The sequence below is a fragment of the Pinus tabuliformis genome, chromosome 6 (genome assembly GCF_031772625.1).
Source record: "Pinus tabuliformis cultivar Carrire ecotype Pingquan chromosome 6, CPIR1, whole genome shotgun sequence".
Taxonomy (NCBI): Eukaryota; Viridiplantae; Streptophyta; class Pinopsida; order Pinales; family Pinaceae; genus Pinus; species Pinus tabuliformis.
Window position 1 is genome coordinate 853,827,933 of NC_142292.1, and position 24,459 is coordinate 853,852,391.

General features: G+C 41.7%; 1 protein-coding gene across 1 annotated transcript; it reads left to right on the plus strand.

Annotated features, from left to right (window-relative positions):
• The first annotated feature begins 20,440 nt into the window (after nt 1–20,440).
• Nucleotides 20,441–21,724, plus strand: LOC149261572 (uncharacterized). The gene has a single exon (XM_089369741.1). The coding sequence runs from the start codon at nt 20,441–20,443 to the stop codon at nt 21,722–21,724; it is 1,284 nt and encodes a 427-aa protein (XP_089225867.1).
• Nucleotides 21,725–24,459: the final 2,735 nt, after the last annotated feature.

The following is a 24,459-nucleotide window of genomic DNA, read 5'->3' on the forward strand; positions in this document are numbered from 1 at the left end:
TCATCATAAACAACAGAATTTTAAAGCACATAAACAGTCAAAAAATAAACACCAGCATACACCTTATTTTCAAGCAAATTATTAATTCCGCAATTGGTTAATCATAATATCTTGGGAATGTTTAAGCTTTGGAAGTGGGAGAGGTTCTTGTAAGCTTGACAAGAAGCCTATACACCCCATTTTCAGATCATGTGGTATCAAAGCCTGAGATTTATTAACCCCACCTTCAAACAAGGTTATATTAGAATGCTTGATTGACAGAGCAAAGATTGCTTGTATGAAAGGTGTTTAAACAGTCAGAGGTTGATTTTATGCTTGTTTAAAGACTGATTATTGTTTGAGTTTATAGAGGTGAAGGGAAAGTTATTGATAGCTCAGTCTAGGAAGGACAAGAAGGAAGAAGGGTTGAAGGCATTCTTCTTATCCCAAAGGACCTCAAAGAAATCCTTGAAGCACAAGAGGTTTGTTGCAAAAGGTTGCTTGGATAAGCTCTTTTTTAATCTTGTTTGAATTTCTTTTGTTCATTGGCATAATGACAACTTCTACAAGTGAATCCTCAAATTCCTCCTTCATCACAAGATTCTTCAATGGAGACATGAAGAAAGACGTGTTCATCATGATGGACAAGGTGAGGGAAATATATGAGGATTCAAGGAAGAGCAGCATACTTAGAGAGCAGTTGAATTCCGTGGAGGAAGAGAAGCTATTGCTTTCTGACAAATTGCAAGAAATGGAGAGGCAACTTCATATTGCAAATATGAACCTAAAAAGGATGCATGAGTTGGAGTCACAACTCCTTGTTGCCAAAGAAGCCTTGGTCAAGTATCAGCTTGAAGAAGAGGTAAACCATTCTAGTTTGTCTTCAAAATCTTCTTAGAATGCTTATATTGGTTCTTTTGAAAAACATACCAGAGGCATAGGTTCCAAGCTAATGTCCAAGATGGGCTATGAAGGAAAGGGCTTGGGTAAGCATGCACAAGGTATTGCTGAACCAATAATGGTTGAGGGAAGGCCTAAGTATTTGGGTCTTGGCTATGGACCAACTTATGGAGAAGTTTCCAAAGCTACCATGAAGACCATTGAAACAACTCCAAGAAGGAGTTTCATTTCAGGTCTTCTACCCCAAGATTGTGAAGATTGTATTCTTCAGGAATGCAATGGTGTGAAGCATACCTTGTAGAAAGAAGGTGTATATCAGAATACACTTGAACCATAGAGTTGTGGAAACTCTGACAGACTTGAAGAGATTGATGGTGTTCCAAAGGGAGCTACTTCACGTTCAGCTCACCTCCTCATGAAGGTAAAAGAGGTGGAAGATAAAGGTATAAATATGGTTCTTATCATATTCCTTGTGATTATGTTTAGCATGATAAATTTCCACATAAGCATGGGAAAAGAATTGCATTTTCCTTTTGTGGTTTGGATAACCATAAGTTTCCATGAATGATGTATCTCAGGATGATTCACATGCTGATGTTGATGTGCGGACAAAGGAAATACCTTTGAAATGGATTGGTAAGAAATGGTTAGAGTTCTTATCCAATTAAGGATCGCATGTATATTGATACATCTATTTGCATCTCTTTGTTGATGAGATGCAAGTTGCAGGTTTCTACCAAGAAGGTGAATGGAAAAGTTGAGTAGGAGGCTCACTTTTTTGCTACAACATTATATTTCATTTCAGCTTCGAAAGTATAGTGTGCTTAAGTGAAAATTGAAAGATGAAATGCATGCATGAGCTTGATGTGCATGAACACAGGGATGCTGATGATTTCCTTGTTTTTGAACATGTGTGTGTGATTAACTTGAAGGGTTGATTGCTTTGTCATGCATGTAATGCAATGTTGACTTGGGAGAAGTTAACTTGGTCTCCAAGATGAGGATAATGATGAAGTGTTTCATATTTTGAAAAAGAGTCTTAATGGTCTTTTTCTACATGCTTGACTTGAAGGTTCATTTGTTTTAAAGGCATGTTTTGTGGGCTTGTTATCTAGTCCATCATTTGTATGTAGATGTAAGACATGGAGGTATTTACAAGATGTGAAATCTATTTCTTTTGTTGAAGCAGGAGTTTAGTCCATCTAGTTGTTGTTTGTGTTTCTGTTGTTGTTAACAGCTGTTGTTGATAACTTTTCAAACAGGTACAAATGAAAATTTAGTGGAGCAGATGTACTTCACATTTGTTTGAGCCACCTTGGATCAATGATCAAGGCAGAAAAGTTCAAACTACCTTTTGTGGCCATCTCAGAAGGAGTTCTGCAGGAAGCCAAGGAGGAAGGCAGTTCTTCCCAGGAGGACCAACACATCTAGGAAGGAGAGTGGTCAGGGGCTTTGGTTCAGAGGCACTATGTAAGGCAAGTGTGTTTTGGCTGAAAGAAGAGGGTGTTGTTACTCTCATTTGCTGTTCAAATCGGTATATCAGTCTTTTGGAGACCAAAAGTTCTTTAGTGGGAAGGCGTGATCCAAAATGGATTTTGGATAGACTTCTAAGTCTAAGTGTTCCTCACAGAGGAAAATGAAAGTCTAAGGATGTTCCTGGAAATAGTCCCATTTCATAGATCTTCTCATTCTGAATCTACTGCAACTTGAATGGGATAAAATGGACTTTGGATGAAGACGTTATCACAGAAAGAAGATTGGCTTTGTCCTTTGGAAAAGGAGGCATTTCTTCTAAAAATGGCCTAAAAGGCTTCTTAAGGAAATCACATCGCAGATGTGCAAAGGGATGGACTTAATGCAAAGGTGGAAGGACCCTCGATCTGTGATCTCCGATATATCGGATCGGAGGTAGGCCTTCGCTTGATATTGGGACCCCAGGCATAGCGACATGCGACTGTGCGATATGCAACAATGCGATTGCGATGAGTGATATCGGTGATCGGCGATCAGAGGAGCAGAAGATATAAGACCTCGCCCATGTGATACACGAGGTACGATATCAGCGATTGGCGGATCGACAGATCGGCGGTCGGCATACCCAAAGGGTAGGCCCCTTGGACGTTGCGATTGCGATTAGCAATCAGGACCTAGACCCGATAAGGATTATGGACGCGATTACATAAAATTTTAAATTCGAGACTTTCAAATTTTCTATGTATTAGCGCGTTTCCGCTATAAACCCGAAATACAAAGGAAATGACCCGAAAGTGATAAAGCCGGACCCGAGAGGTTTATAGACGCGGCTTTGGGTTATTTGAGTTCCGTGGTAAATGGGATTTCGGGTGGGCCTCATGCGGTAAGTGGTATGTAATGGGCTCCGCCCGAACCCATACACAGGCCGACACGTGGCATCACATAGGAGAGAGAAAACCGCATTTTCGAGTGGGTAATCTCTGTGCTCTTAAGCCACCCAAAATGGACAGTCATCGTTGGATCAGAGATCATGCAGATCAATGGTGGGCTTGTGATAGCCATAAAAGGCAGACCTGAAAGGGTTTACGGGGGCGATTTCAGGGAATTTGAAGTCTAGGACTTTGCGCCCGATAGTGTATTTTCAGAAAATCTTTGTGTATTGAAATTTTGTCCATTTTCAGGTTTTTGCCTGGAGGAAGGCCGAGAATCCTCTATAACCGTTCCTAATCATTGTGCCATGCTACAAGCGGGTGTTTTTGGTAGACAATGATGTGTTTGAAACCACAGATCCGTAAAACCAGATTGCCAGTCGAATAGACAACGCGCAGAGAAGCCAGAGAGCCACAGGGGAGTAATGACACTCAGAGAGACGGCTGGGGAAGTAGCAGAGCCAAGAAAATGCCTCAAAGGAGCGAGAAGGCCCAATGAGCAGAGTTGTTAGCGAGAGATGGGGGTTGTTGAAGGAGAGTTGTTAGCTACGAGAGCAAAAAGCCAGAGAAAACAATTGACAGGCATCAAAGCTGCTAAATATTGCTGGAAGGTTGCTAAAGGTATCTTGGAGGTCAAGCGAAACGTTGATGCACGCAGAGGCCGAGAGTGAGCTCAGAGAAGCCAGAGCCGAAGAGCCAGAGCCAGAGCTGACAACCAAGAGTCAGATCCGGAGCCAAGAGCCAGATCCAGAGCCAGAGACAGAGACAGAGCCAGAGCCAGAAAGCCGAGAGCTTCAGAGCCAGGGATAAGATGGTGTTCTAAGCCCATTGTGTTCTGTGTAAACCAGTGGAGTTGAGCATGGAGCTTGTAAAAGAACTGCTACCATAATCCTAGAGAGCCTAGTTGAGTTGACTAGAGCTCAAGGAGACGTAGCCCAAGAGTTTTGGGTGAACTCCATATTAAACTTGTTGTCTTATGTGTTTGTTATTTGTTGTAATATTTTACTGTTATATGTATGTTATATCAACATAAACAACAAAATTTTAAAGCACATAAACAGTCAAAAAATAAACACCAACATACACCTTATTTTAAAGCACATTATTAATTCCGCAATTGGTTAATCATAATATCTTGGGAATGTTTTAGCTATGGAAGTGGGAGAGGTTCTTGTAAGCTTGACAAGAAGACTATAGACGCCATTTCCAAATCAGGTGGTATCAGAGCCTGAGATTGATTAACCCCACCTTCAAAGAAGGTTATATCAGAATGCTTGATTAACAGAGCAAAGATTGCTTGTCTGAAAGGTGTTTAAACAGTCAGAGGTTGATTGTATGCTTGTTTGCAGACTGACTATTGTTTGAGTTTGCAGAGGTGAAGGGAAAGTTATTGATAGCTCAGTCCAGGAAGGACAAGAAGGAAGAAGGGCTAAAGGCATTCTTCTTATCCCAAAGGACCTCAAAGCAATCCTTGAAGCACAAGAGGTTTGTTGCAAAAGGTTTCTTGGATAAGCTCTTTGTTAATCTTGTTTGAAGTTATTTTGTTCATTGGCATAATGACAACTTCTACAAGTGAATCCTCAAATTCCTCCTTCATCACAAGATTCTTTGATGGAGACATGAAGCAAGACTTGTTCATCATGATGGAAAAGGTGAGGGAAATGTATGAGGATGGAAGGAAGAGCAGCATACTTAGGGAGCAGTTGAATTTCGTGGAGGTAGAGAAGCAGTTACTTTCTGAAAAATTGCAAGAAATGGAGAGGCAACTTCATATTGCAAATATGAACTTGAAAAGGATGCATGAGTTGGAGTCACAGCTATTTGTTGCCAAAGAAGCCTTGGTCAAGTATTAGCTTGAAGAAGAGGTAAACCATTCCATTTTGTCTTCAAATTCTTCTAAGAATGCTTATATTGGTTCTTTTGAAAAACGTACCAGAGGCATAGGTTCCAAGCTAATGTCCAAGATGGGCTATGAAGGAAAGGGCTTGGGTAAGAATGCACAGGGTATTGTTGAACGAATAATGGTTGAGGAAAGGCCTAAGTATTTGGGTCTTGGCTATGGACCAGCTTATGGAGAAGGTTCCAAAGCTGCCATGAAGACCATTGAAACAACTCAAAGAAGGAGTTTCATTTCAGGTCTTCTACCCCAAGATTGTGAAGATTGTATTCTTGAGAAATGCAATGGTGTGAAGCATAGCTTGCATAAAGAAGGTGTATATCAGCATACACTTGAACCAGATAGTTGTGGAAACCCTGACAGCCTTGAAGAGATTGATGGTGTTCCAAAGGGAGCTACTTCACGTTTAGCTCATGTCCTCATGAAGGTAAAAGAGGTGGAAGAGAAAGGTATAAATTTGGTTCTTATCATATTCCTTTTGCTTATGTTCAGCATGATAAATTTCCACATAAGCATGGGAAAAGAATTGCATGTTCCTTTTGTGGTTTAGATAAGCATAATGTTTCTAAATGTTGGAAGAGAATGGCCACATACAAGAAACTTTTGCAGGAAAGGAAGTAAGAAGCCAAAGGTCCATTGGACAAGAAAAATCATGTTGTCAAGAGGATGCACATGTGTTGCACTTACTTCCATAAGCAAGGACATGTTGCTGCAAAATGTTGGAATCTGAATCCAACAATGCTTCCACAAAAGCTGAAGAAGGTGGAAAGAGAAGATGGCAGAAATGGAAAGGAAGTTTCCATGAATGATGTGTCTCAGGATGATTCACATGCTGATGTTGATGTGTAGACAAAGGAAAGACCTTTGAAATGGATTGGTAAGAAATGGTTAGAGTTCTTATCCAATTAAGGATCACATGTCTATTGATGCATCTATTTGCATCTATTTGTTGATGAGATGCAAGATGCACGTTTCTACCAAGAAGGTGAATGGAAAAGTTGAGTGGGAGGCTCACTTTGTTGCTGCAACATTATATTTCATTTCAGCTTCGAAAGTACAGTGTGCTTAAGCGAAAGTTGAAAGATGAAATGCATGCATGAGCTTGATGTGCATGAACACAGGGATGTTGATGATTTCCTTGGTTTTTAACATGTGTGTGTCATTAACTTGAAGGGTTGATTGCTTTGGCATGCATGTAATGCAATGTTGACTTGGGAGAAGTTAACTTGGTCTCCAAGATGGGGATAATGATGAAGTGTTTCATCTTTTGAAAAAGAGTCCTAATGGTATTTTTCTACATGCTTGACTTGAAGGCTCATTTGTTTTAAAGGCATGTTTTGTGGCTTGTTATCTAGTCCATCATTTGTATGCATATGTAAGATATGGAGGTATTCACAAGATGTGAAATCTATTTGTTTTGTTGAAGCAGAGTTTAGTCCATCCAGTTGTTGTCTATGTTTCTGTTGTTGGTAACAGTTGTTGTTGATAGCTTTTCAAATAGGTACAAATGAAAATTTAGTGGAGAAGATGTACTTCACATTTGTTTGAGCCACCTTGGATCAATGATCAAGGCAGAAAAGTTCAAACTACCTTCTGTGGCCATCACAGTAGGAGTTCTGCAAGAAGGCAAGGAGCAAGGCAATTCTTCCCAAGAGGACCATCACATCCAGGAAGGAAAGTGGTCAAGGGATTTGGTTTAGAGGCACTATGCAAGGCAAGTGTGTGGAGGCTGAAAGAAAAGGGTGTTGTTACTCTCATTTACTGTTCAGATCAGTATATCAGCCTTTTGGAGACCAAAAGTTCCTTAGTGGGAAGGCGTGATCCAAAATGGATTTTCTAAGTCTAAGTGTTCCTCACAAAGGAAAATGAAAGTCTAAGGATGCTCCTAGAAATAGTCCCATTGCATAGATATTCTCATTCTGGATCTATTGCAACTTGAATGGGCTAAAATGGAATTTGGATGAAGAAGTTATCACAGAAAGAAGATTGCCTTTGTCCTTTGGAAAAGGAGTCATTTTTTATACAAATGGCCTAAAAGGCTCCTTAATATCAGCGATCTCCAATATATCGGATCGGAGGTAGGCCTTTGCCTGATATCAGGACTCTAGGCATAGTGATGTGTGACTGGGCGATATGCGACAATGCGATTGCGATAAGCAATATCGGTGATCGGCGATTAGGGTGATCAGTGATCGGAGGAGCAGAAGGTATAAGACCCCACCGATGTGATACATGAGGTGCGATATCGACGATCGGTGGATCGGCAGTCGGCATACCCAAAGGGTAGACCCCTGGCCCATTGCAATTGTGATTAGCGATTAGAACCGGGACCTAATAGGGATTATGGACCCGATTGCATAAAATTTGAAATCTGAGATTTTCAGATTTTCTTTGTATTAACGTGTTTCCGCTATAAACCCGAAATAGAAAGGAAATGACCCGAAAGCAATAAAGTTGGACCCAAGAGGTTTATAGATGTGGCTTTGGTTTATATGAGTTCCGTGGTAAGTGGGATTTCGGGCGGGCGTCAGGCGGTAAGTGGTATTAAACGGACTCCGCCCAAACCCATACATAGGCTAACACGTGGCATGGCGCAGGAGAGAGAAACCCACCTTTTCAGGCAAGTAATCTTCGTGCACTTAAGCCACCTGAAACGGACTATTAGCTATTGGATCAAACATCACGCAGATCAACGATGGGCTTGCGATAGCCATAAAAGGTGGACATGAAAGGGTTTATAGGGGGGAATTTTAGGGAATTTGAAGTCCGGGACTTCGCGCCCGATAGTGTATTTTCAGAAAATCTCTGTGTATTGAAATTTTGTACATTTTTGGGTTTTTTCCTGGAGGAAGGCCCTGAATCCTCTGTAACCACTCCTAGTCACTGTGCCACGCTGTAAGCAGGCATTTTATGCAAACAATGATGTGTTTGAATCCACAGAGACACAGAGCCAGATGTCCAATCAACCAGACAACGTGCAGAGAAGCCATAGGGCTACAATGGAGTAATGACACATAGAGAAATGGCTAGGAAGCCACGGAGCTGAGAAAATGCCTCAAAGGAGCTAGAAGGCCCAATTGATAGAGTTGTTGGCGAGAAATGGAGGTCGCTGAAGGAGAGCTGTTAGCTACGAGAGCGAAAAGCCAGAGAGCATGATTAACAGACAGCAAAGCTGCTAAAGGTCGCTGGAAGGTTGCTAAAGGTCGCTGGAAGGTTGCTAAAGGTCACTTGGAAGTCGAGCAAACTATTGATGCATGCAAAGGCCGAGAGAGAGCTCAGAGAAGACAGAGCTAGAGCTGAGAGCCAACAGTCAAAGCCAAAGCCAAGAGCCAGAGCCAGAAAGCTGAGAGCTTCAGAGCCAGGGATAAGATGGTGTTCTAATATCATTTTGTTCTGTGTAAACCAGTGGAGTTGAGTGTGGAGCTTGTAAAAGAACTGTTACCATAATCCCAAAGAGCCTAGTTGAGTTGACTAGAGCTCAAGGAGATGTAGCCCAAGATTTTTGGGTGAACTCCATATTAAACTTGTTGTCTTATGTGTTTGTTATTTGCTGTAATATTTTACTGTTATATGTATTTTATATCACCATAAACAACAGAATTTTAAAGCACATAAACAGTCAAAAAATAAACACTAGCATACACTTTATTTTCAAGCACATTATTAATTCCGCAATTGGTTAATCATAATATCTTGGGAATGTTTAAGCTTTGGAAGTGGGAGAGGTTCTTGTAAGCTTGATAAGAAGCCTATAGACCCCATTTTCATATCAGGTGGTATCAGAGCCTGAGATTGATTAACCCCACCTTCAAAGAAGGTTATATCAGAATGCTTGATTGACAGAGAAAAGATTTCTTGTCTGAAAGGTGTTTAAACAGTCAGAGGTTGATTGTATGCTTGTTTACAGACTGACTATTGTTTGAGTTTGCAGAGGTGAAGGGAAAGTTATTGATATCTCAGTCCAGGAAGGACAAGAAGGAAGAAGGGCTGAAGACATTCTTCTTGTCCCAAAGGACCTCAAAGAAATCCTTGAAGCACAAGAGGTTTGTTGCAAAAGGTTGCTTGGATAAGCTCTTTGTTAATCTTGTTTGAAGTTATTTTGTTCATTGGCATAATGACAACTTATACAATTGAATCCTCAAATTCCTCCTTCATCACAAGATTCTTTGATGGAGACATGAAGCAAGACTTGTTCATCATGATGGACAAGGTGAGGGAAATGTATGAGGATGGAAGGAAGAGCAGCATACTAAGAGAGCAGTTGAATTCCATGGAGGAAAAGATGCAGTTGCTTTTTGACAAATTGCAGGAAATAGAGAGGAAACTTTATATTGCAAATATAAACCTGAAAAGGATGCATGAGTTGGAGTCACAACTCTTTATTGCCAAAGAAGCCTTGGTCAAGTATCAGCTTGAAGAAGAGGTAAACCATTCTAGTTTTTCTTCAAATTCTTCTAAGAATGCTTATATTGGTTCTTTTGAAAAACATACCAGAGGCATAGGTTCCAAGCTAATGTCCAAGATGGGCTATGAAGGAAAGGGCTTGGGTAAGCATGCACAGGATATTACTGAACCAATAATGGTTGAGGAAAGGCCTAAGTATTTGGGTCTTGGCTATGGACCAACTTATGGAGAAGGTTCCAAAGCTACCATGAAGACCATTGAAACAACTCTAAGAAGGAGTTTCATTTCAGGTCTTCTACCCCAAGATTGTGAAGATTGTATTCTTGGGGAATGAAATGGTGTGAAGCATACCTTGCAGAAAGAAGGTGTATATCATCATACACTTGAACCACAGAGTTGTGGAAACTCTGACAGCCTTGAAGAGATTGATGGTGTTCCAAAGGGAGCTACTTCTTCGTTCAACTCACCTCCTCATGAAGGTAAAAGAGGTGGATGAGAAAGGTATAAATCTGGTTCTTATCATATTCCTTTTGATTATGTTCAGCATCATAAATATCCACATAAGCATGGGAAAATAATTGCATGTTCCTTTTGTGGTTTGGATAACCATAATGTTTCTAGATGTTGAAAGAGAATGGCCACATACAGGAAACTTTTGAAGGAAAGGAAGTAAGAAGCCAAAGGTACATTGGACAAGGCAAATCATGTTGTCAAGATGATGCACATATGTTGCACTTACTACCATAAGTAAGGACATGTTTCTGCAAAATGTTGGACTCTGAATCCAACAATGCTTCCACAAAAGTTGAAGAAGGTGGAAATAGAAAATGGTAGAAATGGAAAGGAAGTTTCCATGAATGATGTGTCTTGGGATGATTCACATGCTGATGTTGATGTGCAGACAAAGGAAAGACCTTTGAAATGGATTGGTAAGAAATGGTTATAGTTCTTATCCAATTAAGGATTGCATGTCTATTGATGCATCTATTTGTATCTCTTTGTTGATGAGATGAAAGTTGCAGGTTTCTACCAAGAAGGTGAATGGAAAAGTTGAGTAGGAGGCTCACTTTGTTGCTGCAACAATATATTTCATTTCAGCTTCGAAAGTACAGTGTGCTTAAGCGAAATTTGAAAGATGAAATGCATGCATGAGCTTGATGTGCATGAACGCAAGGATGCTGATGATTTCCTTGTTTTTTAACATGTGTGTGTGATTAACTTGAAGTGTTGATTGCTTTGGCATGCATGTAATGCAATGTTGACTTGGGAGAAGTTAACTTGGTCTCCAAGATGGGGATAATGATGAAGTGTTTCATCTTTTGAAAAAGGGTCCTAATGGTCTTTTTCTATATGCTTTACTTGAAGGGTCATCTGTTTTAAAGGCATGTTTTGTGGGCTTGTTATCTAGTCCATCATTTGTATGTAGATGTAAGACATGGAGGTATTCACAAGATGTGAAATCTGTTTCTTTTGTTAAAGTAGGAGTTTAGTCCATCCAGTTGTTGTCTGTGTTTGTGTTGTTGTTAACAGTTGTTGTTGACATCTTTTCAAACAAGTAAAAATGAAAATTTAGTGGAGCAGATGTACTTCACATTTGTTTGAGCCACCTTGGATGAATGATCAAGGCAGAAAAGTTCAAACTACCTTTTGTGGCCATCTCAGTAGGAGTTTTGTAGGAAGGCAAGGAAGAAGGTAGTTCTTCCCAGGAGGACCAACACATCCAGGAAGGAAAGTGGTCAAGGGCTTTGGTTCAGAAGCACTATGCAAGGAAAGTGTGTGGAGGTTGAAATAATACGGTGTTGTTACTCTCATTTAGTGTTCAAATCAGTATATCAGTCTTTTGGAGACCAAAAGTTGTTTAGTGGAAAGGCGTGATCCAAAATGGAGTTTGGATAGACTTCTAAGTCTAATTGTTCCTCACATAGGAGAATTAAAGTCTAAGGATTCTCCTAGAAATAGTCCCATTTCATAGATCTTCTCATTCTAAATCTACTGCAACTTGAATGGGCTAAAATGGACTTTGGATGAAGAAGTTATCACAGAAAGAAGAATGCCTTTATCCTTTGGAAAAGGAGGCATTTCTTCTAAAAATGGCCTAAAAGGCTCCTTAAGGAAATCACATCGCAAATGTGCAAAGGGATGGACTTAATGCAAAGGCGGAAGGACCCCTGATCAGTGATCTCTGACATATCGGAGTGGAGGTAGGCCTTCGCTCGATATCGTGACCCCAAGCAATTTGACATGGAACTAGGCGATATGCGACAATGCTACTGCGATGAGAAATATCGATGATCGGCGATTGGGGTGATCGGTGATTGGAGGATCAGAAGGTATAAGACCCCATCGATGCGATACGTGAGGTGTGATATAGGTGATCAGCGGATCAGCGGATCGACAGTCAACATACCCAAAGGGAAGACCCCTGGGCCGTTGCGATTGCGATTAGCGATCAGGGCCCGAACCCAGTAGGGATTATGGACCCGCTTGCATAAAATTTGAAATCTGGGATTTTCGGATTTTCTGTGTATTAGCGCATTTCTACTATAAACCCAAAATACAAAGGAAATGACCCGAAAGCAATAAAGCCAAACCCGAGAGGTTTATAGACGTGGCTTTGGGTTATTTGAGTTCTGTGGTAAGCGGGATTTCGGGCGAGCCTCAGGCGGTAAGTGGTATTGAATGGGCTCCACCCAAACCCATACACAGGCTAACACATGGCATGGAACAAGAGAGAGAAAACCACCTTTTCGGACAGGTAATCTCCATGCACTTAAGCCACCCTAAACAGACTGTCAACCATTGGATCATAGATCACGCAGATCAACGGTGGGCTTGCAATAGCCATAAAAGGTGGACCTGAAAGGGTTTATAGTGGAGATTTCATGGAATTTGAAGTCTGGGACTTCGCGCCCGATAGTGTATTTTCAGAAAATCTCTGTGTATTGAAATTTTGTCCATTTTCAAGTTTTTGCCTGGAGGAAGGCCCTGAATCCTCTGTAACCATTCCTAATCACTGTGCCACGCTGCAAGTGGGCGTTTTTGGCAAAAAATGATTTGTTTGAAGCCATAGAGCCACAGAGCCAGAGCTAGAGCTGAAGAGCCAGAGCCGAAGTGCTAGAGCCAGATTCGAGAGCCAAGAGTCAGAGCCAGAGCCAAGAGCCAGAGCCAAGAGCCAGAGCTAGAGCGAGAAAGCCGAGAGCTTCAGAGCCAAGGATAAGATGGTGTTCTAAGCCCATTGTGTTTTGTGTAAACTAGTGGAGTTGAGCGTGGAGCTTGTAAAATAATTGCTGCCACAATCCCAGAGAGCCTAGTTGAGTTGACTAGAGCCCAAGGAGACATAGCCCAAGAGTTTTGGGTGAACTCCATATTAAACTTGTTGTCTTATGTGTTTGTTATTTGCTGTAATATTTTATTGTTATATGTATGTTATATCAACATAAACAACAGAATTTTAAAGCACATAAACAGTCAAAAAATAAACACCAGCATACACCTTATTTTCAAGCACATTATTAATTTCGCAATTGGTTAATCATAATATCTTGGGAATGTTTAAGCTTTGGAAGTGGGAGAGGTTCTTGTAAGCTTGACAAGAAGCCTATAGACCTCATTTTCAGATCATATATACATTTCCCCATGCAACCATCAACATGCATAAGAAATTCATAATCAACTACACATACGCATGAACACATGTAGTCGAGCTTAAGTGATCATTTCTTGTAACCAGCCTACAAGACTAATACATGTAATCAAACATACAAGAGTGTAATGTACCATACAAGAATGTAATCGAGCGACATATAACAATATGTAACCAGTCATATACTCATGACAATGCATTCCACCAAAATCAATTTCAAATTCTCCATGAAAACCTTACTACAGCCATAATCAATTATCAAGAAAATATAACAAGCACATGGAATGCAAGAGTAGGAGACACACATGCAACTAACATGCATGCATGACCAACGCACACTTCCCATCTAGTCCAAGGGGTGAACCATGCTCTGATACCACTTTGTAACACCCTCCTTACAAATCTACCCAAGTAACCATCCAATCCGGGTAAACGTGTGACGAGAGGCTACTATGATTGGATTCAACCTCCTATGTGAGCTTATGGAAGTGGAATCGATAGAACACATCAACCAACCTATCCACATTAGCAATAGAACCCTCAGGAGACATGTCAACCAATAAAACACCCTGTCCCTAGGTCCCACTGATTTTCTAGACATCCTAAGCCTCAGTCACTTTCATTCTATATGCATGAGAGCATCCATAAACCTAGATTCGATCTCACAGGCTTTCCTACCATCATCCAGAGACCCAATTTTTCAGTTCTATGCCAACGTTCCCAGAATTTGAGCCACTTTTTTAGGCCCATAGCCTAGGTCACTGCACATAATGGAATGATAACTTAAGATCAGTCAAATAATAGAGAAACAATGATGCAAAAGCAATAAGTTAAACAAGACCTTAATTAGACCCCTACTAGCCATGACATGTATTTCATCAAACATATCATCGACATGTAACCTATAGGTGTAAACAACAAAGTTAAATGTAGGGATCTCATACTTATCTGAGAATTGCTATGAACCATTTTTCCCTCATGTCATTTGTTGTGTTATCATCTATAAGGTCATAGATACATTATCCATTCATTTACAAATATGAACATGTTGAGATCCATACATATTTGTTGTCATAAAACATACATATAACCAGCATAATAACAACAGAAATACCATGAATATATCAGCCATAAGATCCACATATAAATCAGTACATTTACAAATGAAACCAAGGAAATGAATTTCTCATTAATGAATGCAATAAACCAACTGGAGATGGGACTGCCACGTTCCACTTGACCATAGATTGGCTGAGCCAAGTCTTTATTCATCCAATCACCCCCGTGCCATATTCCAAGCATGAATGTGGGACCCATATAACACACCAAAAGAACCAAAAAATCACAGATGCCACTGAAGATCTCCAACTACACCGTGAGGAATTTGAGTGCCTCCTAGTCTCTCAAGATTTACCGTAATCCACAGTCGGAGCTAAGGATCACTAGGCCCTACATGGAGACACACTCTCTCAGATTTACCTTACATCCAATCCTGTGACTACTAGGCCCAATGGAGAGAAATCCACCTCTTGGCTTTACCATATATCCTGCCATTCACTGGTAAGGATTCCTAGGCACACAATCCTAGCTTTACCGCAACCCACAGTCTGGCTCAGGCATTACTAGGCTAGTGGATTTACTGTGATCTATAGTCTGGTTCAGGGACCACTAGGCCATGTGTTTTTCATTTCAGAGATCCACCCCACTCATCTTCGAATCCATCCGACCATCCCAGCCTAACCGAATATGAGAACCCATCTCATCAAGGCTATCAGGAAAAGGCAAGGCTAGGCTGAAGAACACTGTCACACCTGGAAACATTCGTGCCATGGTAGAAAAGAACCACATGCAATACCATGCATGCCAACTCTAGCAAGGAAAATGCACATGCAAATCGATACTTGTAATGGATCATATTGTAGTTGCTATATCTTGCCTTTCCCTACTTGATCTTTGCTTCCTCTTGCTTTCTTTGCCTCTCTTGCTCCAATGCCAAAGTGCTCCAATAAACTCTATGTCCAAGAGAGAGAGAGAGAGAGAATAATGATCCTAGCTCCAAAACTCAACTAAAAAAAGGTTACACTAGCCAAGCTTGCCCACTGATCCTCAGAAGCCTTTTTATTAATGAGGCCTCTATTTTATTCAATTTCCATTGCTTTCCTTCATTTTCCTCCTCACATGCAACTTGTTACCTTTCACCTTCCTTTTCTCCTAATTTCCATTATTTTCATAATAAATTTTTTTTAAATGCCATTTTATCTTTTCAAAGCGTTAGCCATTGCCTTTGCCAATTTCCTTAGCCGTAAACAACCAAATGAACACCCCCTAGGATGTCTTGCCCAACATTCATCTTGGAATATGTGTCCCATCATCTGTGGTATTTATATATTTTACATGAGTTTTTAACCAGGGTTGTTACAAAAATAATCCCTGGACGTTGGCATGTCATGATGTGGGAGCGTCCAGAACCCTCTGGATGTTGGCATGCCCATATCATGGGAGAGTCCAAGGGTTAATTGGTCTAAAAACTTAGTGGGACTCAAGGGTTGGTTGCCTGAGAGGTATAGATGGTTCCTGAGAGTCTTGTTGTTGTTGTGGTAGGTCTATATGGTGTGTTTAGGTCGGTTCCACTTCCTTAATGTGACATATGAGGTCGAATCATATCATAGTAACTTCTCATCACATGCTTACCCTGGTTGACCGGTTACTTGGGTAGATGTGGGAGGAGGGTGTTACATAACATCGCCTACCTAAAATGTCCATAAGCTATGCATCTGGGAGATCTTGTTTGTTACTATTGGATCATGGAATGTGAAGTGAAAGAATATGGTATGCTTCTTCTTTTCCCTTGGCTGAATAGAGGATGAATTTTGAAATTGGAACATTTGTACCTTATTATTGTTGGAACTAGGAATTTAATCTTGTTTCATTGAAACATTGATGTAAGGTGCTAAAACCTTTTAGTCTTCACATATAACCCCAATTAGTACAATTCAATCTATGTGAAAGGATTTCATTGAAGTCGAACATAGAAAGAATTCATTGTATTATTGACCACTAATGTCAATCATTAACCAACGTGAGACAACTCATTAATAATGTAAGTGAGTCTCAAGGTATAAGAGTGCATCTTGACAGGTACGAATGAATGTGTTGAAGTCAAGTCACCTGCAAGACCTAATAATTAAGAAACATTTTTGTATACCCATTTTTTTCAGTGATGAGGCTTTCCATTGATCTATAAAAGCTCTGAGGCTCTTAAAAGAATATCTTATCTTATTCCCAAATAAAGTGTTGAAGTCAATGGGACATGATCTGTTGAAAGGTGGGCCTTGAGGAACCCCACATCAACCAACTCAAGCATAGAACTAAAAATGATTTGAAGAACCATAATGAAATGTTTAAATCAACATGAAATTACAAAACTTATTGTAAACTTTTCTCACCAGTTTCCCGGTTTTCAAGAAAACACCGTATCCAAATGTGCTAGTAAATTGATTTTCACAAGAGTACTTTTCTCTGTCTTTTCTCTTTTATTTTCTATTTACTTTTTTGTAATATTTTTTTTTCCTTTTCTACTCTACTTGAAAAAACAAAATATATTGCAGGTATAAGAATCCTTCTAATAGAACCATGTGTGTGACAGGATGACAAATAAACTCATATGCAGGTTTGAAATATATGCTTTGATATATACCTGAATATGAGAAACCAATTGCTTTGATTGAGATTGCATCAAGAAATTTTGAAGAGAGTGGTTCTCCCACTTAATGATTGTCTAGAACCAAAGTTCAATATATCTATGATGGTCTTAGTTCAGTTGTTGATTTGGATCGTTCTACATGTCTTCTTCTGCCATGTTATTCAAATATTCTACTATGGGATGGTCAATATCTTGGATGCATAAAGGATCTGATGATAGGCATAGTAGAAATTCCTCGATCTCAGGTTCTGATGGTTGCTCTCCATTAGATATGGTCCATCATTCTTTAGTCTTCTCTGGATATTCTTCTTTTGGATGTTTTTTTTAATGATAGCAAGAGAATTTTTTTTTCAATACTCTTCCTAATCTAAGATTAATATCATTTAGATCAAGAGTAGAAGTTTGAAATTTTTTCACCTCAACATTGTAACTGGGCTAAGGTATTGTATTTTTGGAGTTTAGAAATGGTTGTGTGCGTAATTGAGTGGGAATGGGTCTTTGGAGTGGTTGAGTAGGTGGTAATGAGATAGGTTGACTGAAAGTCAACTAAGGGTGAAATTGAGGTTGTCGAGGTTGTGCTAGTGGAGGATAGTATTGAGATTGGTATTGAGGATGTTGAGGAAAATATTGAGGATATTGTGGATTTCATACATAAGGCCCTTTCTAACCTTGTTGCCATGATTTGTATTGAAGTTTGCGTATAAATGGCTAAGGTTGCCAAGGTAAAGGTATGTTCCAATTATTTTGAGATTATTTTGCATAAAATTGAAACTTCTGATTAGGATATTGCATCATACTGAGTTGGCGAGGTTGCCAAGATCTTCTTGGTGCTACATAATAGAGTTTCTCTAATTCTTTATTTGCTCCACTATTTTCTTGGTAAACTGCTTTCAACCCTGGTAATGATGGGAAATCTTTTGTAGCATGTGGTTATGCACAAATGACACAAATTTCGATGTTATCATGTGGACATTCGCGCAAAACATGTTTCTTCTAAATTTAAGTCAAAATATAGATAAAGCAACATTCTAAGCTTTTTGTTTGTTTTTCATTCTTAGCATATCAATCTATTCACTTAAATTACCAAGAATATCTTATTTAAAATTATCAAGAAATTTGTCAAGTTCAACTCGACATACTCATCCTGATGTTGACATACATACTCTAGCCATAACTAGATCTTAAGGATGTTTTCCATACTTTGCTTTTCCTCTTGATATATTCTTACATAATTCACATATCTCTTCAAATGATAATTTATAAACATCTCCTTTACCCATGAGATTAAGGAGATAAGTCCACTCATTTGTAATTTCTCTAAGTAAGAGGGTTTTATATGTATCAAATCCTGAATTATGCAATTTTTCCCTCTTAACATTATACATGAATATCCTACCATATCCTCAAGGCTCTCATCTTCTTTTTGAGTCATTTTAAATATTTCCTCTTTAAGATCATGATGTATATAATAATATTTATAATTTTTATTTGAGTAGCTAGTAGGATGATGAAAAATACACAGGAATAGAGGTCGGAGGAGAAGGATGGAGGAGCTCTGCAGCCATCACCCTGCATCCAAATCAAACCCTAGTTAACAGTGAGCTCCCAACCGTAGCGGTCAACCCGACTTTCCCCGCAGCTCCGGTCCCTACCTGCACCTGTCAATATCTGCGGTTAGCATGGACGGAATGGACCTCGATGTTGTTGATTACTCACTGGATCCGTTAGCTGATCAAGTCATTTTCCATAATCCTGCTCAAAAGTCGGTTGCCGCCTCCTCCGTCCCGTCCTGTTCGCATCCTGGGCCGGTTGTCTCCTTGCCTGGGCCACCTGACAGCTCTCCCCACCTCGGATTCCTCTCTGTTGACTCTCCTGGGCTGGACTGCCCACCCCTCTCTCCCACGACCCTCAATCTTCTCACCTCCTGCTCCATCCCGCTATTCGACCCTGCTCCTCCCGCCGACCTCTGCTTTCCTCAAAACCCTAACCCTAACCCTCAACAAGGGCCGCCTGCTGAAAACCCCTCCCAGCCAGCTGAACACAATACTGGATCTGGGTACGTGCCATCGGTATCTGGCAAACCCTCGGGATGTTTTGTCACGCCTGTGGTTGGGGTTCAAGCTGAGGACACTCCGGCAGCATCTAACAGTCCGGCCGATCATCTACAACCGCACCCTACTACGCCGCGCACCAGGAAGAAAAAATCAAAGTGCATCAGAGCCTCTGGGAAAGACTACACCATCAAGTTCGGAGAAGGTCTTGCAATGGGGGATATCGCAGACAATGCCAACAAGGTTCTGGTAGGCAGGGTTCATGGATGGACATACACAGCAGAGCGATTAGGGCTCTGGGTAAAGGAGATTTGGGGGCAGACCTTCCAGCAACTGCCCACGGTACAAACCCTAGCACGAGGATGGTTTGTTCTCTGGTTCGTGAACGAGGATTACACCAATCTAGCTCTGGCTCATTTCTGGCATATCGAAATGGCACCAGTGCTCCTCAAGTGTTGGAGTCCTCTTTTTGACCCAGAGCGAGAGCAGATCGGAGCAGGACCACTATGGGTGAGGCTACCGGGGCTTCCATTACAGTACTGGTCCGAAGAAGTCTTCATCAAAATTGGTAACACTCTTGGTACATACTTGGACTACGATAAAACCATTGTGCAGTCCAAAAATCGCTCCTTAGCGTGCATATTGGTACATTTGGACACTAGGGAGGGCCTGGAAGAAAAAATTACACTCCAGTGGAGGAATTTCACCAGGGTTCAGATACTGGATTATGAGGGTGTGCCATTTCGATGCCGCAGATGCCATAAGGTCAGCCACATTTTCAAGGATTTCCCCCTGGTCACCAAAGCATAGGAGACAGCAACAATGCACGGATCGGCATATGCTCATGGTACTACAGCTCAACACAGGAAGAACACTGAATCAGGCCCTGATCCACCTCACAAAGCGACTCCATCCAAGCCTGTGAGCCCTGCAGTGAGTACATCCTCTGGTCCCCCATCTCCTCCACTGACTCGAGCACGAGCAGCGGTGGAAGCGGCTCGATCAGCGGGTACTCCTCTTCCCTCATCTCCTGTTCTATCTTATATTGATATTTCTAATGTTATGCATCTGCCTGCATCTCATTCTTATTGCATCCCTCATTCTGCATCCATTTTCTGCAGTTCCCCCCCTCATTTTTTGGTTGACTCCACCACCGCCCCCACCATTCTCCCAGTGAGTCATAGTCCACTCTCCTCATCTCCTCTGGATCCCCCTTGCCCCTATAATCTCAGGTCTCGAACATCAACAGGTTTTTCCTTACCCCTCCCGGGCCTAGGACTCACCCCCCATTTCATCGACCAGACCATCACGAGGCCGCAAATCATATTTATCACATGCTATCCTTCGAGTAGGGGTCGAGGTCCTCTCTAGGAGACAGTCATCTATCGATCGGGTTCTTAGAGCAAAGCCAACCCCTGCCATTGTTTCCCCATGAAATGCCTCTCTTTCAATTGTAGGGGCATGGCTAGCTCCCCCAAAAAGCTAGCCCTTCACAGACTTTTCTCTGTTGATCCTGTTGACATTATCCTTCTGCAAGAAACCCTAGGGGAAGGCATGCTTGTCTCTAACACATTACAGTCCATCTGCCCTGGATGGACTTACACTACTCTTGATGCCTCGGGTCGTTCGGGGGGATTGGCTATTGGTTATAACCCTCGCACTATCAAAGCCCTTGCAACTTGGGGAGGCAGGGGATATATGGGAATGGACCTATACTCTGCTGAATTGGGTAAGGAGCTCAGGGTTATGAATGTGTATGGGCCTTGTCAGGGAAGAGAGGCCTTCTGGAATCACCTCCTAAACTTATCTCTGACCTCTGTAGACAACCTCATTTTAGGAGGGGACCTCAACTTCTCCATTGGATACAGTGAGTCATGGGGATCAGCTGCCCAGGTCGATCCTCTCTCGGAAGTCATGGAATCCCTTCTTGAACAGGCACAACTCATTGATGTGCCTATGATAAAGCCCTTACCTACCTGGAGGAATAGAAGAGTAGGGGAGGCAGCCCTAGCCAGGAGGCTGGACAGGATGGTCATTAAGCATCAGCTTCTTCAGACCCTTTCTCATTACAAGAAATGGGTGGGTTCTGGTGGCATTTCTGACCACTCTCCCATCTACTTGGAAATCACCAGACCACCCACCAAACCTCGGGCTCCTTTCAAGTTCAATTCAGTATGGTTACAAGATCCGAGTTTCACTGAGATGGTAAAGGCACATTGGGCACACAATCCTCCCTCCCAGCTTCTATCTAAGGCAGTTGTCTTCTGCCACAAACTACTCCACCTAAAGAAGCTCACCATTAAATGGGCCAAAGACAAAAATCTGAAGGACAATCAGACCCTTTGTGCGGTGGAAGCTGACCTTGTTGGTCTCATTGATGAAAACAACAGAGGTTTTACCAGTCCTGAAGATAAAGCCCATCTGATTGAATTGGAGAACAAACGTGCTAGCATATTAAAGGATCGGGAGGAAACTTGGAGGCTGAAGAGTCGGGCCATCTGGCTCAAAGCAGGAGATGATAACACCAAGTACTTCCAAAATTTTGCCAAAGGAAGGAAATATGCCAACACTATTTGGCAATTGCCCACTCCAGAAGGTGGCACTGCTCACACTTTCCATCAGCTCTCACAATTGGGCATTGCACATTTTAAGCAACTCTTCAAAGCTCCCCCTGGAAGTAACTTGGCAGAGATCATTCGAGTAGCAGGGCATTTCCCTCGATTTGTTGAACACGAAGCTGAATGAGCTCATTGCCCCAGTCACTATTGAAGAATTGGAACAAACCCTAAAATGGTTCCAAAAGGACAAGAGCCCTGGGCCAGATGGGTGGCCTATCGAATTTTATTTGGCCTTTTTTGATATCCTTGGGAATGACCTCCTCAGTGTCGTTGAGGAATGCAGATTGACAGGTAGAATGTATGAAGCAATCAACACCACCTTCATTGCCCTCATCCCGAAATCTGATTCCTCAAACTCCTTCAATGATTTTCAGCCTATATCCCTCTGCAACACTCTTTACAAAATTATAGCCAAAATCATAGCCAACCGGCTTCGCCCCATCCTATCTCACCACATCTCCCCTGAACAGTTTGCTTTTCTCCATAACAGGAAGATCCATGAAGCCATTGGTACAGCTCAGGAAGCCATTCACTCCATCAATCAAAAAGCCCTAAAGTGTACCATCCTCAAAATTGACCTTGCAAAAGCTTTTGACCGTGTATCATGGCTTTTCATTAAAATGATTCTCATACATCTTGGTTTTCCCATTGAGTTCATTAATTGGATCATTTGCTGCATCAACTCTGTCACCTACAACATCCTGGTAAATGGCTCAGCTACACCTTTCTTTCATGTTGATCATGGCCTGAGACAGGGATGTCCTCTGTCTCCTCTGCTATTTCTATTAGTGATGGAGGGCCTCAGTAGACTCATTGCCTCGGCAAAGAGGGAGGGAAGATTACAAGGCCTCAAAATGACTAACCTCCTCTATCTCACCCACCTGCTTTTTGTGGATGATATTCTGATTTTCTTAAATGGAAGCTCCAGGGACATGGACACCTTCCACGAGATCCTCAATCTATTTGAAATAGCCACTGGTATGTCAGTCAACCATTCCAAGTCCACCATCACTCTGTCTGGTCTTAATCCAACAGAATCCAGATCTGCAACCCTTTTATTTCCTTTCACTCCCCACCATCTCTCAGAGGGCCTTAAATATCTGGGCTTCCGGATTAAACCTAACTGCTATCGCATTGCTGACTGGATATGGTTAGTTGTCAAGCTGGAAAAAAGACTAAAAAGCTGGAACCATAGACTACTCTCCAGAGCTGGGAGGCTTGTCCTGATCAAATCAGTTTTGGAGGCCACCCCAGTCTACTGGATGTCGCTTGCATGGATTCCTCGGGGAATTCTCAGCCATTTGCAACAACTCTGCAGTCGATATCTATGGAAGGGGCACAAGGAAGGTAAAATTTTTGCATGGGTGTCATGGAAATCCATTGCCCTGCCCAAGAAATGGGGGGGATGGGGGATAAAAGAGCTCCCTCAGTTTGCAAAAGCTCTTGCAGCTAAAATGAGTTGGACCCTCCTCACTGCTAGCAACCTCTGGACAACTGTTTCATTCCACAAGTACATCTGGCCACTACAGATCTTGGATTGGGCGCGCCAACAAACCTGGACTAGAGGAGGCATCTCAATTGTTTGGAAAGCCATTTTACAAACAATGCCTTTTATAAGGGCTGCTCTAGCATGGCGCATCAACAATGGTCACTCTGTAAGAATCGGTATCGACCCATGGATTGGGGGTGGCAACTTGTATTATCTACCTCCGGAACTCATCCACTTCTTACACCGCAGAGAGGTCTCGACCATAGCCCACATTGTTGATCCAGACCCTCGTATTTATCTCAGACAACAATGGAGATCAGCACATGATCTCAACATCCCTGAGCAGTGGCAGCACACTTGGTCTATGTATATAAGGGCTCTTCAGGAGGCACACATCATTCTAAATCAAGAACCTGACACCCTCGTCTGGACTCCAGCTGCACATGGGATATATAGTCCCAAGCTCGGATACCTTCATCTGATGGAAGCCTGGAAACCATTACATCTACAGAGCTGGTGGCAGAGCCTATGGAAATTAAAAGTTGCCCCTCGATCCAGGCTATTCATGTGGTATGTTCTTAATAACAAGACCCCTACGGGAGAGGCCCTCATGCACCGAGCGATATATGGACCGAGCAGATGTGTATTATGTCAGCAAGCATCCGAATCCAATGAACACTTATTCCTGCTCTGCACACATGTCACACATTTTTGGCAAGATATCACACAGCAGCTAAGAATCAGAAATTCTTGGCAGGGGACATCACTTATGCAAGCCTGGCATAGCTGGATAACTGCTCACCCTAAACATAAAGAACAGTGCCTCCCTCTCATAATTTGCTGGACTATTTGGCTTGGAAGGAACCGATGCATCTTCAAAAACCAGCCTGTAAATTGGCAGCTGCTCACAGTACAGGCTATGTCTGCATACAATGATGTCCCCGAGGATCCGCCTTCTCGATCCCGCATTATTACTGGACCGGGGAACATTGATAAAACTCGGCCATGGGCCTTCTTCGACGGGGCCGCACAACCACATGGATGTGGAGGGGGATTCTGTTTATACCTCACCGAACAACACTGCTACAAAGTCAAACTAGGCCTGGGAGATGGAACCAACAACTATGCTGAGCTCCTAACCCTTAGACATTTGTTGCATTTCACCCTCGCGCATGATTGCATCTCTGTTCAGATCTTTGGAGACTCACAAATTATCATTAATTGGTTCAATGATACAAATCAATGTCATGCCATTTCCCTTCAAAATATACTATTTGATGTGCAAAATCTCAAAACAAGATTTAATCTGATCTCTTGTCAACACATTCACAGGGAATACAATGAAGATGCTGACGGGCTTTCCAAGGAGGGCT